An 18,088-nucleotide genomic window follows, 5' to 3' on the forward strand; every position below is an offset into this window, starting at 1 on the left:
GCACCCCCCGGGAGGGTTAGGTTTAGGGTGCGGGGAGGGGGGGTTAGGTTTAGGCATCCCTTTGGGGAGGTTAAGGTTAGGCTCTTTGGGTGGGGAGGTTAGGGTTAGGCTCTTTGGGGGGGGGAGGTTAGGGTTAGGCACCCCTAAAGGAGCGTTAGGGTAGGGAAAGAAGAGGGTTAGTATACTTATGTGCTGCAGTCGGGATTTCTTCCCTTCGGGCAGCCGCCGGCAATACAATCACATTCCCCAACAGGTAACTATTTTAATGACAGTATATTAAAAGTTATGTTTTAATTACGCAATTTATCCAATCCCAAACAGAGTTTTTTCCTTCTTCCTATTTCTACTCAATAATACTCAACTCTAGTGAGCACCACCACTATCCATGAAACTTGTCTAGCTATAGTACTACGGACAGGGAATAGTGGTTTCACATGTTACTAAGACACTTGCTTATATCTGCCTGTGCAACGATTTTCCCCTCCCCGCCACCCCATTCCAAATTGTTAACCCTGAGGTTACTCAGATTGCCCCTTGCAGCTCCGTAGCCGAGTCCAGGAGATCTGCGTTGGAAGACTAAGACCCTGGCCTTGGCACTTTTGTCACATACTTTGTACTTTACCTTGAAATTTGCATTTTATTTGCACAATAGCTGCATACTCACTTATAGTGTCCTAGGAACTTATGATTTTTGTTGCACAGGAATTAGTATGAAGTGGTAGATTGAGCACAACAATGCATGGTGCAGGTCACTAAGACTGGATCTCTGTCTTTTTACCCAGGTAGCATCATTAGTCTTACACAGCAGCTGCATGCAATGCCAGTGCCAGTATCTAGGGTACCCGAGCTAAGTAATTTTGTTGCATTAGTGATACTTATTTTGTGATACATTCTCTGGTGGGATGCATGGCATGGAATGTAGGCATTACATTTCTTGTAGTGTCATGTGTGGGATATGTGTTTGCTTTGGAGGTACTTAGATGCATCTAATAGGATGTGGATATAAAGTGGATGTGGAGAGCAATGGAAAGTTCTGTGTCAAAGATGTATTAAGATATGATGGGACAATGAGTAAGCGAGTTAGCATACTGTGTACAATATTGTGAATTATTTTTACTGCGCAGCAGATTTGTATTTTTTTCAGTTCACGGTTTTGTTACATGAATATTCCAACAATTGGGTCGAGAAATGTACTAAATTAATCCGTGAACCAGAGCACAGAAGAAAGTCTTAAGCCATGTAAAGAAGATATCAGCTACAACTGACTGACTTACTTTTAGACCCTTGGTTACAACATCCATTTTGACAAGACAACTCCCTACGAGATGCTGTAATCCACATCCATAGAAATAGCGGTATCTCTTGGCGTTGTACTTGGAATAGTTGATTGCTGGAAGTTCCAGACCTCGGATCTCCTCAAATGTCTCCTCATCATATAGGTTTTCATGAGTGCACCACACCTAGATAAAAACATTATGGGGGAATTGTATCAAGCCTTAGAGAGAGATAAAGTACCAACCAATCAGCTTCTAACTCTCATTTTTCAAGCACGGCCTATAAAATGACAATTAGAAGTTGATTGATTGGCACTTTATCTCTCTGCCAGGCTTGATACATGTTCCCCTTATGTCTGGTGACCATTAAAAAACAAACAAACATGAAATATACAAAATATAACAATACAGTTGTTCATTTTCAAACTAAACCAAAATCTAATCGAAAACAATGTGTGAAATTTCATGTCATTTCAGTTTTTCTGTAAATAAGCATATTTATCCATATATGTCATGGCAAATAAAAAATAAAAGGTGACCTTGCCAATTCTCCCAGCCATTCTACTAATCTGCTTACTGTGCTCACAATAATTATGCCAGACTGACTTAATTAAATCAAAAGAGGGAATCTGACACATGCAAAGGACGCATGCATGGTTTGAACTCAGCTACATTTTATATTCTGTGCTTTTCACACTGGGGGGATGTTCTGCACTTCCTAAGCTGCTGGGTTACCCCCAGCCTCTCTCTGCGCAGGTGAAGTTAATAAGATTAATAATCTTGTTACAATGGCACCTCTCAAGGGGTGGGATACATTATCTTGGGTCCTTGCATTCATGCTGATGTTAATTTGAAATACACCACCTACCTAAACATTGTTGTAGACCAGGTGCACCCTTCATGCCTTCAGCATAGGGTTTGTTATGTTATATTAATTCATATTAGCATCCCCATCTAGTGGTCAGGACAGTAGCAGCTTAAATCTGATCTATTTTGTCCCTCCTAACATGCCTTAGCAGTCCAGCAATGCATTCTGGACTAAAGGAGCTGTAAGCAGAAAGTGAACAGTTAGTTCTTGTAGACGATGTATTGGAAGCAGGAAAAATGGTCAAGCTTAAGGATTGAAGTGACTTTGACAAGGGCCAAATTGTGATAGCTAGACAACTGGGTCAGAGCATCTTCAAAAGACAGGTCTTGTTGGTGTTCCTGGTATGCAGTGCTTAGTACCTACCAAAAGTCATCCAAGGAAGGACAACCGTTGAACCTGCGACACAGGCTTGGGTGCCCATGGCTCATTAGGCGCATAAGCTATGTGGTCTCACAGAAGCACAAATTGCTGAAAAAACATAATGCTAGCTATGATAGGAAGGTGTCAGAACACACAGTGCAACGTACAGTAGCTTGCAATGAATGGGGCTGCGTAGCTGCAGACCGGTCAGAGTACCAGTGCTGACCCCCTGTCCACTGCTGAAAATCCTACAATGGGCACATGAGTGTCAGAATTGGACCATGGATAAATAGAAGGTTGCCTGGTCTGATGAATCCTGTTTTCCTTAACATCATGTGGATAGCCGGGTGTGTTCGCGTCGTTTACTTGGGGAAGAGATGGCACCAGGGTGCATTATGGGTAGAAGGCAAGCCGTTGGGGGCAGTGTGATGCCCTGGGCAATGTTCTGCTGGAAAATCTTGGGTCCTTGCTGATGTTAATTTAAAATACACCACCTACCTAAACATTGTTGTAGACCAGGTACACCCTTTATGGCTGTCATGCCTTCAGCATAGGGTTTGTTATGTTATATTAATTCATATTAGCATCCCCATCTAGTGGTCAGGACAGTAGCAGCTTAAATCTGATCTATTTTGTCCCTCCTAACATGCCTTAGCAGTCTAGCAATGCATTCTGGACTAAAGGAGCTGTAAGCAGCCATTTCCTCCACACACATGGTCCCAAATAGTCATCACTTATATGCTCAACCTGGTATAGCATCCGATGGTGAGTTTCTAAGCTTCAACTGTGCCATTATAGATCTGCTTAGCCAGTTATGTATGTTAGCTGTACTATGTCACACTGCAGCCTATACTATGTATACTGTATATTTCATGCTGTTTGCATATTCCATGTTATGTATATGTTTGCCTTGCATTTCCATGTACATATTGTAATTACCTTTTATTGTTTACATTTACAGTTTTACCGCTCACACTCGTTCATACGCACTTATCTGTGTACATTCATACAAGTTCCTCTATTGAATAATAAATTCCGTTCTTCAGACCACATCTGACTGGATTATTGGAAGATAGAGTATTGGTTATGCTGTCTGCTCCAAATTTGTCAGACACATAGTGAGGGCCAGAACAATGGCAATGGTACTTCCTGATGGCAGTGGCCTCTTTCAGCAGGATAAGGTGCCCTGCCACACTGCAAAAATTGTTCAGGAATGATTGGAAAACGTGACAAAGAGTTCAAGGTGTTGACTGCAATTTCTCCAGATATCAATCTGATAGAGCATCTGTGGGATGTGCTGGAAAAACAAGTCCGAGCTATAGAGGCCCCACCTTGCAACTTAAGCAGCGTACACACTGGGTGACTAGGAAAGATAGTACGATTATATCGTAATCGTACAGTGGTTTCTGATCCCCTGTAGTACCTACACTGAACAATATGTCGCTCAGTGCAGTCACCCTCCCTCATCCCTGAACATGGCCAATCTGTCATTATCGGCAGATTCACCTTAATGTTCAGGCTATGATTGATGTCGGGAGCGCACATCGCTGGTCATTTCCGACATTATACTGCACGATCTGTGCATGATTAATGAGCAATTACGATGTCGTAATCGTTCAATTGCTCATTTAAATCGCCAAGTGTGTACATTGCTTTACAGGACTTAAAGGATCTGTTGCTAACATTTTGGTACCAGATACCACAGGACACCTTCAGAGGTATTGTGGGGTCCATTCCTCAAAGTTTCAGAGTTGTTTTGGAAGCATGAGGGGGACCTATATAATGTTAAGCAGGTGGTTTTGATGTTTTGGCCGATATGTATTTCATAAAATCTCTTCCACATCTGTGCAATTCAAGCACATGCATAAGCCATCACCATCAACTCCCAGCCGTAATCTTGGCACATTACAAAAAGTGCTCTTGCTGTGCTGAGTGTCTCTGGAGGAAATCGCTCTCTCTTGATGAGTTCGTCCATTTCAAATTCATTCTCATTCACTTTCCCCACCAACTACAGGTTGAGTCTCCCAATATTTTCGTTATTCTAAAAACCGAAATATTCAAAAAAACTGAATATTTCCAGGCATCTGTGACGTCACGACATGATCTGACGTTATGACATCACTAGTATCAGTGGCCAATGACTAGCGGCATGGGCATGGTCCACACGCTGGACCACCCCCCGCAACACCCGCTGGACCCCCAGCAGCACCCGCAAGACCCTTCTTCATCACCCAGCGGACCCCTCGTGACACCTGCAGCACCTGCCGGACCCTTTCGCCTTACCCGCTGGACCCTTACGCCTCACCCGCTGGACCCCACGACATGATCTGACGTCTTGATGCCACTAGTATCAGAGGCCAAGGACTAGCGGCATGGGCATGGGCCACCCGCTGGACCCCCAGCAGCACCCGCAAGACCCTTCTGCGTCACCCACCGGACCCCTCGTGACACCCGCAGCACCTGCCGGACCCTTTGGCCTTACCCGCCGGACCCCTCACGACACCCGCATCCACCTTGCGACACCTGTAGCACCCGCCGGACCACCGCAACACCAGTGCGACACCTTCTGGACCCACCCGCAGCACCCGCTGGGCCTCCCGTAACACCCGCCGGACCCCCCCTCCCCTAGGTATTCCAAAAACCGAAATTATCCAAAATCCAAAATGCTCCTGGTCCCGAGCATTTCGGATATGGGAGACTCAACCTGTACTGTACAACCATTCTTGTCTTCATTCTCCTCCATCACCAGTGTTGAATTTAGTGCCCTTCTCTACACCCCCAACCTATCCTCATGTCTTGATCCTCTGTCACCTCCTTCACACCCTCCCTATCCCTATAATATTTGCAAACCTTAGCACCTCCTTACAGGTGTATATACAGGTTTCCTCAGACCTGTGTCATTTGCATTTGAACAAATACACTGTTACTGTATTCAGCCTACATTGTAACACCTCTTCGTGCCCCCATCCTAACTCTGCAGGCACAGGTGGGCATGAGTAGCAGAAATCTGCATAGACACATCTGGGTGCATTTAATGTCTGAGCTTTCCCAGAGTGAAATTATGGGAGGTACACTATGCGCTCACTGTGCATCAGCCCCACAGTATTCCTAGGGGGTGATTCAGAGGTGGCCGCAGTTGCAACCCTTGTTGCAGACACTACGGCATCTTTATGCTAATGCTGCGGCCAATGTGCATCCTATTGAGATGGTCACCGGCAGTAGCGCGTATCCGCCAATATGCTTACAAAGAGGAATAATCAGTGGACAATTTTCCGCACCATCTGTCTGTGGCAGGTGCAGAATGTCCTCAGGCACCGGTGTCAGTGGAACTGCATCTTTAGGCACAGTCACTGGCACCGACATGCCCTCAGCATACCTCTGCCTGGTAGCCACCCCCAGTTACCACCCAGAAGCACCCATTGAAACTGCATGGATCTACATTTTGGGCACATACGCAGAGGGGAAACCCAATGCTTTTCCTATATCTGACTCAGAATCACTCCCTTAGTGTTATTTTATAAGACAAGACATTTCCCATTTTAAATATCAAAGCAAACAGATTTGTGTAATTTAAATGTGAAGCCAATTTATGATACAGCCTAAAGACCTCACATGTGAGCTTACCGTCCCATCCGCTCTTTGCACGGCAGTGGCTGCTGTATACGTGAGAGGATTGATGTTTATACCTGGTGGTGTCTCACTGGTTATATTCAGAGGAAGCACAAATCTGCGAGGAAAAGACTTTGCAGCCAAATTATAGACCTGTTAAAAATAATATATAAATTTACTTTAGTAAATGCTTCAGTGATGTTTAAACTGCTAAAATGATCAGTAACCCCAAAATGTAAATGATCATACATGTAGCATGGAGATACATTGTCTTCTGTTACTCTGACTAGCTGCTGCAGCTCTGCTATTAAGTAATGATACAGCTACAGAACTTCTCCAGGACAGCTACAGCCTTTAAGTGATGGCAAGAATGAATGTGTTTAGTTTTCATCCCTGACTAATACGCTCCAAGCACTGTGCTCTGAACCAGTTTTCCCACACTTAGGAGTAAATTTACTAAGATTTATGTTGGTGACGATTTGACCCGTTTTTAAACTCGGATCAAAACGGACGTTTTCTTTTCCACTTTTAAAATCGTGAATTTACCAAGCTCCCGGTTTTGACAGGATCGAGTTGTTTGATGGTGTACTTGATCGATCCTGTCCGTGTTGAAGCCCCGAGTTCCCTGCCTGACTTTCTCTCCCGAACAAGCAGCCTGCACATATCAGAGAAATATGTGCAGGCTGCTTGTTTGTTATTTTTTATGTTGTGTTAAATTTAAAAAAAAATGTATGTGGAGTCCCCCCCCCAAAAGCATAACCAGCCCCGGACTGGTCAGCTAGTCCTGGTTCCTAAAATTATGGGGAACTAAATGTGTAGGGTTCCACTATCATTTAGGAACCAGCACCTGGCTGCAGGGCCAGTCCTGGTTTTAAAGAAAGGGGGAAAAAAATGTGTAGGGGTCCCCCTATATTTAAAACCAACACCAGACCCAATGCCACGGCCAGGAGACCCCATCACCGGGGATCCCTACGCATTTTGTTGCCCCTATATTTAAAACCAGGACTGGCCCTGGGAATATTGAAGGGAAGAGAAAACAGCAAGCAGTGGCAGTATCACGCTGGGCATGGAGGTCCCATTGGGGGGGAATGGAATGCTTTGGTGATGTTAAGGAGTAGCTCCTTTGGCACTGCTTTATTTATGTATAGCACCTAGGATATTACATTTGCTCCATTGAATCATTGTTATTAGTCAACAGAGGAGATTGTATTATATTCTGATAATTTTACTTGATTTGACAGAGTAAATGTGCAAATTCCACAGGCTGCACAGCTTATTACTGCAATTACTGCCCTGAGCAGCTTTCATTGGAGGGGGGACACCTATGGGAAGCTCACTTCTCAGCTATGCTCCTATCTAGCAACTATACATTGCACCTATATGTGAGTACTACTAATCATGTCATGTTCTGTCTATCACCATTATTATTATTTCAGATCTACTAATATTTATTGAAAGACCTTTCAAATAACACAGTGTGGTCATGCATGGGAACACCTCCTTACTTTAAATAGCAAAGCTGTGACTTTTTTTAATCTCATACCTTATAATTTAAGTTTTCATATAGTTTAGGACTTTACCTCAGATGTGTCACTTCTAAGTCCATTGAAGCACAATGAATGAATGAGGAGAAAAGTAGAGAGGGGATCAAAGAGGAGAGGGGAGAGGTAGTGCCATCAAAGAAAGGAGGTGACACAAGCCAATAAGAAAGGAGAGGGGAAGGGTGACGTGCCGATCAGAGAGGGCTGGTGACAGAAGCCAATAAGAAAGGAGAGGGGAGGGGAAAAGAGCCAATCAGAGAGGGCTGGTGACAGAAGCCAATAAGAAAGGAGAGGGGAGGGGAGAAGAGCTGATCAGAGAGGGGTGGGGACAGAAGCCAATAGGAAAGGAGAGGGGAGGGGCAAAGAGCCGATCACAGGAGTGGGAATCAAATAAGTGAAAGTAATCAATCTGACAGTAAATAAGATGCGACAGAAGATGTTTACAGAGCGGAGGTAATCTTGGCACTTTGAGGGAGCGTGAAATGTAGAAATGGATCTCAGATCCGTAACTTATGTAGGATATAGAGCAAACAAACTGAGATAAAACTAACAGGCGGCCATCATACTGTGCATCGCCCCATGAATTCCGGTACCCTGGATGGCACCCCCTGTCCATTCTGGTGGCCGGAGCTACACCCCTGACTGTATGCTGTTGCAGCCAAGACCTGTGTCATTTGATACTGTCTCGCTAGAGCTATTTTGCACTTGTCAACCCATCGCTGAAGGGGTTATGTAGTCTTTTCAGTTTTTTTTAACAAACAGTGGTAAATTAAGATTTTTGCAGTTTGTCACTGTATCACTTACACCATCTATAGATGGGGAGAATAATACGATCAACATCGCCGGCAGTAAACACCCAGCAACAGCCCTTTCCATCTTCAATGAAGCCTTCCAGTCATTGCTGAGACCCCACTGGGTAAAAGTGTCATGCACATGTGCAGAATGGCCTTCAAGCATGCGTATGACACAATAGACCATCGTTGGCAGCGTTAGACTGCTGAGGATGCTGCTGAGGAAGGGAATGTCACTGGACCTCACCAGAGAGGTAAGTAATGTTAATACAAATGGCATATTCATTAGTATCACTGCTATATTAAATGAAATATGCTGCTGGTATTAAGCTTTGTTGTTCAGTGGGGCCCTAAGGATGATTAACTTAGGTCTTTTGCGTACATAGGCCCTCATTCAGAGCCACTCGCTAGCGGCAGTACGCTCGTTCCGAGCGATGTTCGCACATCTGCGCATGCGTACGGATCGTTATACGCATGCGCGAACCAGTCAGTAAGGCCGAAATTCATGTGCTCGCAATATAGCGAATGCCTGCTATTTTGAGTGACAGAATGAGGCGTATGTGGGTGGTAACAGGGGAAGGTGCTTGAAAATGGGGAGTGGAGATCCGAACGCAGGCGTGCTTAAAGGTCAAAACGGGCGTTTTATGGGTGTGCATAATTAATACAGCAGCGTCATTGACCACGTCACTGGGTTATTTTATAGCCAGAACTGCTCGCAAGATTGTGGTAGCAAAAACCAACCACAAGAATAGCGAGCAGTTCATACGCTGGTCGATGTACTCGATTAATCTAATAAATAGCGGACATGACGTATGGTGCGAGCGGCCAGGGGGCGTTTTTAACAAATAACCGAGCGTATGTTTTGCTCGCTCGTTCAGTCTTAGAGGTGTGAACAGACTGCAATTTGCGAACGGATCATTTGAATAGCCACCCCTTGTTTTTGAACGAACGACCGCAAATAGCGAACGGCTCTGAATCAGGCCCATAGTGTCAATACTCAATACAACATGATTAGAGAATCAGATGGCTACTGAAAATCCATGGATTGGAAAGACTTCTTCCTTAATGAGAATCTCTGTGAAGTGACCTTGAAGCAGGACAGTTGCCTTGCAGGCAGCGAAGTGATGAAGCCACTGACTGCATCATTGATGCAAGACCAGATTGGGTACCCAGGGATGGCCACTGATAGACAATGTGTATGTCTTACATGTTACTGTTTACATTCTTAGCAGTATGACTTTATTATCCCTTTCCTAAAGTGTTATAATAGCTGAGGTTGTATTCACCCTTATCCCTACTTTATTCACTGTTGATATTCTGTTTAATAATAAACCTTAAATATTATAGCGCTGGATATGTGCCTGGGTATGAGGCACAGTATGTTCCCTCATCCACAATTTTAAGGTTGGTAGAGGAGCTGAATGTAACCATGTAACTGTGTAAGTGCTAAACTGGTGAGGGAGTATTTGGGCCATATTCAATTGGGCAGCGAAAACTCGTTATCGGCGATACTTTATTGCCGATGACGTAATTTTCGCCATTTTTACTTTTCCCCATATTCAATTTCAAAGACTTTTCGCAGGTGCGAAAAGTCTTTGTCAAAATCCTGGGATAAGTTTTCACCATAGAATAGGTGGTGAAAAAAGTGCAGAATTGAGGTTTTGGGGTACAAACTTAAAAAAAGGTACCCTGCACCCCTTGGAATGTCCCCAAAAAGTAATCTGTGTCAAAAAAATAATAAAAAAGTTCCATAGGACACCCCAAAAAAAGTGCTTCCGTTTTGGGGGCAAAAAAAAAAAAAGTTGGGGGACAAACTTATAAACTAGCGAAATAGACTCAGGGGGGCTCCCCAAGTATACGGCAGGTGTTTTTTTGGTTGCGGTTGGATGCGGCAGGTGGATTTTTAAAGATTTTTTAATGTTCGCTTTAGGGACTTAAAAATAACCCATTTTCATGTACCCCAAATTTGACGGGACTAGTTATGCAAAAAAAAAAAAATGTTGTTAAAGACACATTAAAGCACCTGTAGAGACCGTTTAAAAACCCCAAATGCCTTTAGCAGGGCTTTTCGGGGGTACCCATAGTGATCCCCCATGTTAGTGCAGCTTTTGGGGGGTGACAGGCTGATTTCCCCAAAAGTGACAGCACTTTTCGCTACTTACCTTTCCTCTGGGTCCCGTTTTTGCCGATTCCAAATTGAATACGCTGGTATGCGCCCGATACTTTATCCCCAAGAAAAGCTCAGATGATGGCGAAAAGTCCAGCAACTGACTTTTCGCCTCTAATTGAATATGGCCCTTTGTCGCTTATCCCCGGGCATAGTCTTCACTAGTCAGAATGAGCAACATTGCTACATGGTACACCAGTACCATGACAACTACAACTGAGCCAAATTATTGCCATTACTACTGCTGCTATAAACTAGACATGAAGGCAACCAGTGATGAAGTGTTGGGCATTGGTACTACTGGTGGCATACCATACATTTACTGCTGTACATATTAATGAAGACCATCACCACCGTAATAAGCAATCCTGTTACCACAAGTATTTTATTTAATTTTAAAGCAAAAACAAGTAAAAGATGTAATATGCAGCCCTTTGGAGGATTTGATGGTAAAATGTAACGCTTCTAAAAGTGTATTTTTGTACTAAAAGTTGTGTGTGGGCTACAGTACTGTATGTCAGTAAAGGTCAAGCCCACGTAAAACATCCCTCACACAAGACAGAAAGGCAGATTTTTTTTTGCAAATGTTTGTTGTAGTCCAATTCATCCAAAGTGTGTTACCTTCCTCAGCTACAGCTAAGTACCTTAGTTCACAGGCAAACACTCACGGTCTCTGACTATTGTAAATTGATCTACTCCAGACAATTGCGGAATTGTGTTGCGATGGGGGCAGGACCTAATGACATGGAGAAGCCCGGTCACCCCAGAAGCTATCAGCTGAATCACCTCTCCGGGCTTCTCCTGGAGAGGCGGTTTTTAAAGTAGGCAAGACTGATGCTACATCAAATTTACATTTAAAAGGTAACTCTATGAAACATGACATTGACTTAAAATGGAAACTGAATGTAAATAAAAATGCAGAAATATCTTTGGAGCTTGTGAGAAGCAGCTCGAGCTGAGAACAAAGGACGAGCTGCACTGGTGCAGCCTGAAGCTAGAGTTGAGAAGTGGTCTTGGCTCTGTGACCAGAGCTAGGCCAATGAAGTCAGTCCATAGATAGAGCTGGCAAACATGGAACATTGATAGCATTACTCAGTAGTCATCAGTAAGCCTATGTCATGGCCTATGTCGAATGACTTGTATATTCAAGATCCTATGATTCCAGAACCTGGATCGTTTTGAACAGAGGGCCCGATTCAGACCCGGACGCTATATGCGGACGGTCATTCAAAAAAAGGGGCCAGCTATTTAAATTGTGCGCTCGCTCATTGCGGTTTGTTGACAAGTCACGGTTTAAGAAAATATGGGCAGTATCCAATCAGCTATGATAAGCTGCGGTTTTGCGCAAAGTTCACACTTGTGCAAACTTTTCATCAAAAATGCATATCAGGCTATCCTATTGCCGCAGTTTTCGCATTTGCGAATTCTCTATCGACAAAAACTGGCAAAAAGTTTTCACCATCTCAGAGCAGGTGATAAATTGTGCAAACCCCTATTTTTAGTTAAAATGTTGGGACTTAGGGCCTGATTCAGCAAGGATCGCTATTGCTAAAGCGTACGCAGATGGATGATTGTTGCGTACAGCGCATGCGTCGCAGTGCACGACTGCTTCACTGCGATCACAGAGATCATGCAGAGCAATCGCAGAGTGACTAACAGACAGAGAGCATTTGGGGGTGGTGACGGGGGGTGGTTGGAGAAACGCAGGCGTGCCAGTGCATTTGAACGCCGTTACAGGGGCGTGCATAAATTTGCCACTATGATGGCATACGCGGCTTGAGTACTAACTGCGTGCAGAAAGGTTAGCAATTTATAAGTAAGGTCTGACCTGCTGTAAATGTGCGAGAGGCTCTGATGTACTTCGATGTTATCGATATTTTGGATGGATTGCAAGGTATTATGGATATAAGATAAAGAAAGTGGGCATCTTCATGTTGTCCGTGCGATGGCTTTGTGATTGCAAACATTAGCATACTTTCACAGCAGACCTGCGTGTGCGATTGCAACAATCGACCGATTGCGTGCATGTAAACAACTGCGTTCCTTGCTGAATCAGGCCCACAGACAGATTTCCCCAATTGCTGCTGTACTTTTCACAGGTTACACTACAGACAGTTTTTAGGCAAATGCTGCATTTCGTCTTTTGGAATAGGATAGTGCGAAAAATGGAAGCGTGCATAGGAAAAAGACGCAAAATTTTCACACCAAAAGCCCCGAAGTGTGCGAAAACTTGACACACGTTAAGTTTTCGTATTATCGGGGCTAATTGGATACGGCCCTATGTGCATTTAATTTACATATGCACACAGATTTTAATGCTTTCTACCATTGATGAAGCTAAAATCATATTGTATGAACTTGGGGGGGGATAGTGTATTTGGTTTAATAATAAAACTAACAGGTGTCAGTTTTCAACCACAGACACAATATGTTGTACATGCTGAGTAATACAATACCTCATCCAAAGCCTTCCCAGATTTGTGCAGATTTTGTAGGTTATATAGATGTATAAGGTCCCCATCATCCTGACAGCAGAGGTCGAGCACGATGCAACCCTGATCTTCATAGGCATTGATTTGGTGAAACATCGCAACAGCGCCAGTGTGGAAGGTTACAGAGTGCAGCTGCAATAAGAAAAGCACTTACAGGTCATTTCATAGTGGTAACAAAATGAAATAGTTAATATTATTTTTGTAATATGTTATTTGGTGGGCTAATATATAAAAGGGCAGCAGGAAGGTAATAATCCTCCATTTTTTTTTCAAACGTTAATTACACCAGTATGCATGAAGAGAAACCCAAAGGACTGGTCTCTCAGTGAGAGCTGTCCTTTGCGAGTAACGGACTTAAACGTCCCTCTTGCGCTGTTCTGCGCATGTGCAGAAGGATGCGTGCTGCGGGGGAGGGGGGGCTAGGAGGGATCTCATTGGATCCCTCCCAGCCGCCTATTGGGCTTCTATTGGGCAAAGCCATCTAAAGATGCTATTGCCCACCACATCCAAGCCCCGGAATGTATTGCATCCCAAGGCTTGGTGCATATGAGAAATGCAAATCAGACCACCGAAAACTGTATTTTCGGGGGTTTGACCGCATTTCTGACATTGAAGCATCCTGCCCGAGGTGTGATATATTATTATAACATTTAGACCATAAACAATCATAATATAGACACTGTAATGTTGACAGGTACTTTATGTAGACAACTAAAATGTCGACTATATATTGACAATCAATATGTAGACAGTCAAAATTTCAACAGGGACATAATGGAGATAATGAATATTTATCAATGTCAATAGGGTCAGAATGTAGATAATCAAAATGTAAACATGGTTATAATGTCGACAGTCAAAATATAGGCAGGTCTGTATATTGATTGTTCAAAATGTTGACTGTCAAAATGCCTATATTTTGACTGCAGAGTAAATTATGTGCAGAACCTATATTAAGAATGTCGACATTTTGATATGGTCAAAATATCAACATAAACAATATACCTGTAAGCATCTAGCTAGGTACCTAATGTTGGCATGGTTCTTACTGGAACCTTCTAACTTCATTACTAACTTGATATTAACTTAATATATGTCTATTGTAACAGGGTCAGAGAAATAAGAACACACAATCGGCACATTCCCGATGTACCAGTGTCTTTTAATGGAAGCAGACACTGGGCCTGATTCAGACCCCGGACGCAAATCTGTGTTCGCCCGCAGTGCGTGCGAGCGTAAATATGGTAAACAATGCCCTTGCACGAGTGCTTGCTCGTAACTAGGCAGCCGCCCCATATTCTCCCAACTCCTCCTCTAAACAGCGAGCGACAGAAATAGTAAGCAGGCCACTCGTTTCTTGGTTTTTTTTATGGTTGCGCTCGTAGAGCATCTTGCTGCAGTAACCCTGTCATGTTTCGATTGGCTTCTGTTTCATTTCCAAAACATCCAATTGATGTCAATCATTTAATTAATTTGCTTAAGTGATGTCCAAATGTTGGCTCTCTTGCCTTTTTTTCAACTGTCAATAAACGTTATTGTTTTTTTGTTTGTTTTTTCCAAGTTGCTAAGGTTTAACCGTACGTTTTTTTTTTGGCTGGATGTTGTTTTGTTTATGTCCAAAGATTGTTTTCTTGTTACTAAGTGAACTTTGCAAATAGCTGAGTATGAGTATTTATATCTACGGGTATTTGTTTGCCCTTAACTTTGCTCTCGCACCTAAGCACTTGAAGCCAATCATATAATAAGAATTATTATTGTCACATGACTCATGCATTAACTAATCGAAGTTAGCATGTGTTTTATGAAAGTTAATTAGCCAATCATATTTGTTTGTTACCTGTAAAAATTGTGTTACATGTAAAAAACTTCATTGCCATCATGAGAGCGGCTGCGTTCACACGACGTGAGCTGGCCATTTTGGCAGAAACCAACGGCATGCGTACGCGGAGGTGCGTCGACACCTATGGGTGTTGGGCTTCCGCCGGACCATTGGCCATTTAGAAAGGCGTTGGTCGGACTTACGCCGCCCTTCTCCTGCCCTGTTGGCATCTCTGCGGCTGCATATTAGGCTGCGTAAGTTTTTTTGTATTAATGGTTCAATGGGGTATATTTACTAAAGTGCCGGTTTTTAGAAGTAAAGATGTTGCCCATAGCAACCAATCAGATTCTAGCTATTATCTTCTAGGTGCTAGATAAATGTTTAGAATCTGATTGGTTGCTATTGGCAACATCTTCACTTCTAAAAACCTGCACCTTTGTAAATATACCCCAATGTTTACTTCATATTGAACTTTACTAATCTAAATATTCATTAATGTTTGTGCATGTAGTGTATAGTATAGCCCTACTGTACTTTGCTTTTTTTTTTTTCATTATCCATTTTGTTATTGTTGTTTATAATTGCACAATTTAAATCTAATCACTATATTCAAAGTCCCTCCCCTGCCCACTCCTCCCAAATTACCCCTCGCACCCCTGCCCAACCCTTCCAAATTACCCCTCCCTCCCCTGCCCACTCCTCCCAAATTACCCCTCCCACCCCTGCCAAACCCTCCCAAATTACCCCTCCCTCCACTGCCCACTCCTTCCAAATTACCCCTCCCTCCCGTGGCCAACCCTCCCAATTGTCCCCTCCCTCCCCTTTGTACTCCTCCCAAATTACCCCTCCCTCCCTCCAACATTCACCAATTTACTGGCTTACACCTCCATCTGTCAAGGATTTTGTCCGGTTTGCCCCTTTGGATGATTTTGGAGGTATGTTTTTTCTTATACAAAAAAAAATGTTTTTTGTTTTTTGGACCCTATGCCTACACTGTTTGAAACTGTAAATAAATGTAATCCAAACATAGAAGTCCCTCTTTTTTTGTGGTGGTTTGGCCATACTTGATTTGTTACCATGATTTTTTTTAAGTAAATATGTGTCAAATTGGTAACATGGAGCCACTCTCCCGAATTTTTTTATTTTTTTGGGTTGCCTAAACCCAAGTCATTTTTCTATTCTTCAAAATACGTCACGACTTTTTGTACATTTCAAATTAAATCAGAAATAATATTTAGCGTAACACATTATCCTGGAAAATGACAAGTATTTCATTAATGTTGTAGGTGTGAGTTTACATTCACATTTTGATTTTTGGTTTGGATGTATTTGGTAGTTTTTATTTTTCGGGCCATCACAATTTGTGCTTAAACATTCTGATTTTGACAAACTATCTTACTTCATTGTCAAAAGTAGCCTGCTTTGAGTTGGCCCATGCCACAGGCCAAAACACGGCTTGTGTGGCTGGGCCTGTTTGTATCATTTTCCCATATTGACACTTGAATTACTCTTCGTTCATAAACAACATAGAGTGGTCTACCCACTCTTAAATTCGCCTTTATTATGATGACATGCCTTTTTAGTTAGGCTAATGGCTTAATATCATCTAATGTAATGTTTGAAAGGGATGTCCCAAATGCAGATTAGTAGCCTCACCTGCAAATTTATAACACGATTGCCTAAGTATGTTAACATCTATTTACTGTTTTTATTGAGGTTTTTAGCCTAAAAACTATTTGCATTCCTACATGTTTATGATTTTTCAATTTGATTTTGATTCTCCTTTTCATCTAATTATATTATAATGATTGTAAACATGTTTTTTGGTTTTAACTCTATCAACAGATCCCCGGATGTTGTCTGCACAGATTGTCCTGCAGCTTCAAGCTGCCTGGGCCCATTTAGGCCACATGGACGCCTGTTTGGCCAATATTGTTGCTTTATTGCAGCCCAAATAATTCTGATATTGTTTTTTTAAATTCCAATTTGTTACATTATGCAAATAAAAACATTTGTCTAAAATTGACTCCTTCTTCACAGATTACCACATTACAAACCAAGGTGGACCAATCTGTTGGTATGTGTTGCATGGTTTTATGATACTTTTACAAATGTTATGTGTTCAAATAACGAACAATGTAATTTCAATGGGTCTCATGGCCAACACATTTTTTAGTAAACTAACAACATCTTTACATTACACATCATATTAGCAAAAAAAAATAATCAACAGGTTAGCCCTACTAACACAATGTAGAATAAGACAATTTATTGTGCACAATGCCAAAGAACACATTTTTTTATTAAATTAAAAAAATCAGGAACTGGTAGAAGATGGAGCATGACAACATGTTGGGCCAATCCATTCCAAGAGGAGTTTTTTCCATGAACAAAACACAAGGTTTGAGATAATGTGTCAATTTTTTTTTTGGTTGAAGCAAGGTTGTTGATATATAATAAAACAAAAAAAACCAACGCAAACATCACCGAAAAAACACATTCAAACAATGGCAACAACTCAACATAAATGGCTTAAAACTGACATACAAATTACGGCTTTATATTGAGTTTGTAACCCTGGTGTGGGGGCCAAATAAGAAGTCATCAGCCAGGGCATGCAATGATATCCACTGTCTCCTGCAAAAATTAAAAAAACAAGAAATTGTAAAAATCATGGACATCAAGTTCATTTGAGCTACACAAATAAAAAAAAATCTTACCCAGAAGCCACGCATCACCAGCTTGTAGATTGTCTAATTTTTGCCAAAGCCCTGATTGCCGAATGACAAAGGCATCATGTGCACTCCCCAGAAACTTGGCATTCAGGCACATGATCTGGAGGGAGGCATCACATACCAGCATTACATTCAAAGAAGTAAAGTGTTTACGGTTCCTATAAATAGCCTCCTGCACTGCAGGAGGTTGAAGTGGTATGTGAGTACTATCCACAACCCCTATGATGTGTGGAAAGTCTGCAATTTCAAGAAACTGCTGCCTTACCACAGCAAGGGATCCCATTTCCAAAGGCATACTAATAAAAAGAGCAACCATCACGCGCCTCAGGATCTAGGAAAAGGAGGCCTGGGAAATTCCAGCAATAATACCCACTGTGGTCTGGAAGGACCCTGGGGCACAGAAATGTAACACTGACAAAAACTGCGTGAGTG

At 42.5% G+C, this 18,088-nt stretch overlaps 1 protein-coding gene across 1 annotated transcript in view; it reads right to left on the reverse strand.

Moving 5' to 3' along the window:
- LOC148504762 (carotenoid-cleaving dioxygenase, mitochondrial-like) overlaps positions 1-18,088 on the reverse strand; it is a 78,799-nt gene that overhangs the window by 8,136 nt on the left and 52,575 nt on the right. The window contains exons 6-8 of the mRNA XM_088448542.1: positions 13,067-13,234; positions 6,127-6,264; positions 1,275-1,460 (exon numbers count right to left, since the gene is read on the reverse strand). Of these exons, the coding sequence (XP_088304668.1) occupies positions 1,275-1,460; positions 6,127-6,264; positions 13,067-13,234 (492 nt within the window). The remainder of the gene's footprint in view (positions 1-1,274; positions 1,461-6,126; positions 6,265-13,066; positions 13,235-18,088) is intronic.

This window comes from Taudactylus pleione, unplaced genomic scaffold, assembly GCF_031769625.1.
Source record: "Taudactylus pleione unplaced genomic scaffold, aTauple2 ptg000457l, whole genome shotgun sequence".
NCBI lineage: Eukaryota > Metazoa > Chordata > Amphibia > Anura > Myobatrachidae > Taudactylus > Taudactylus pleione.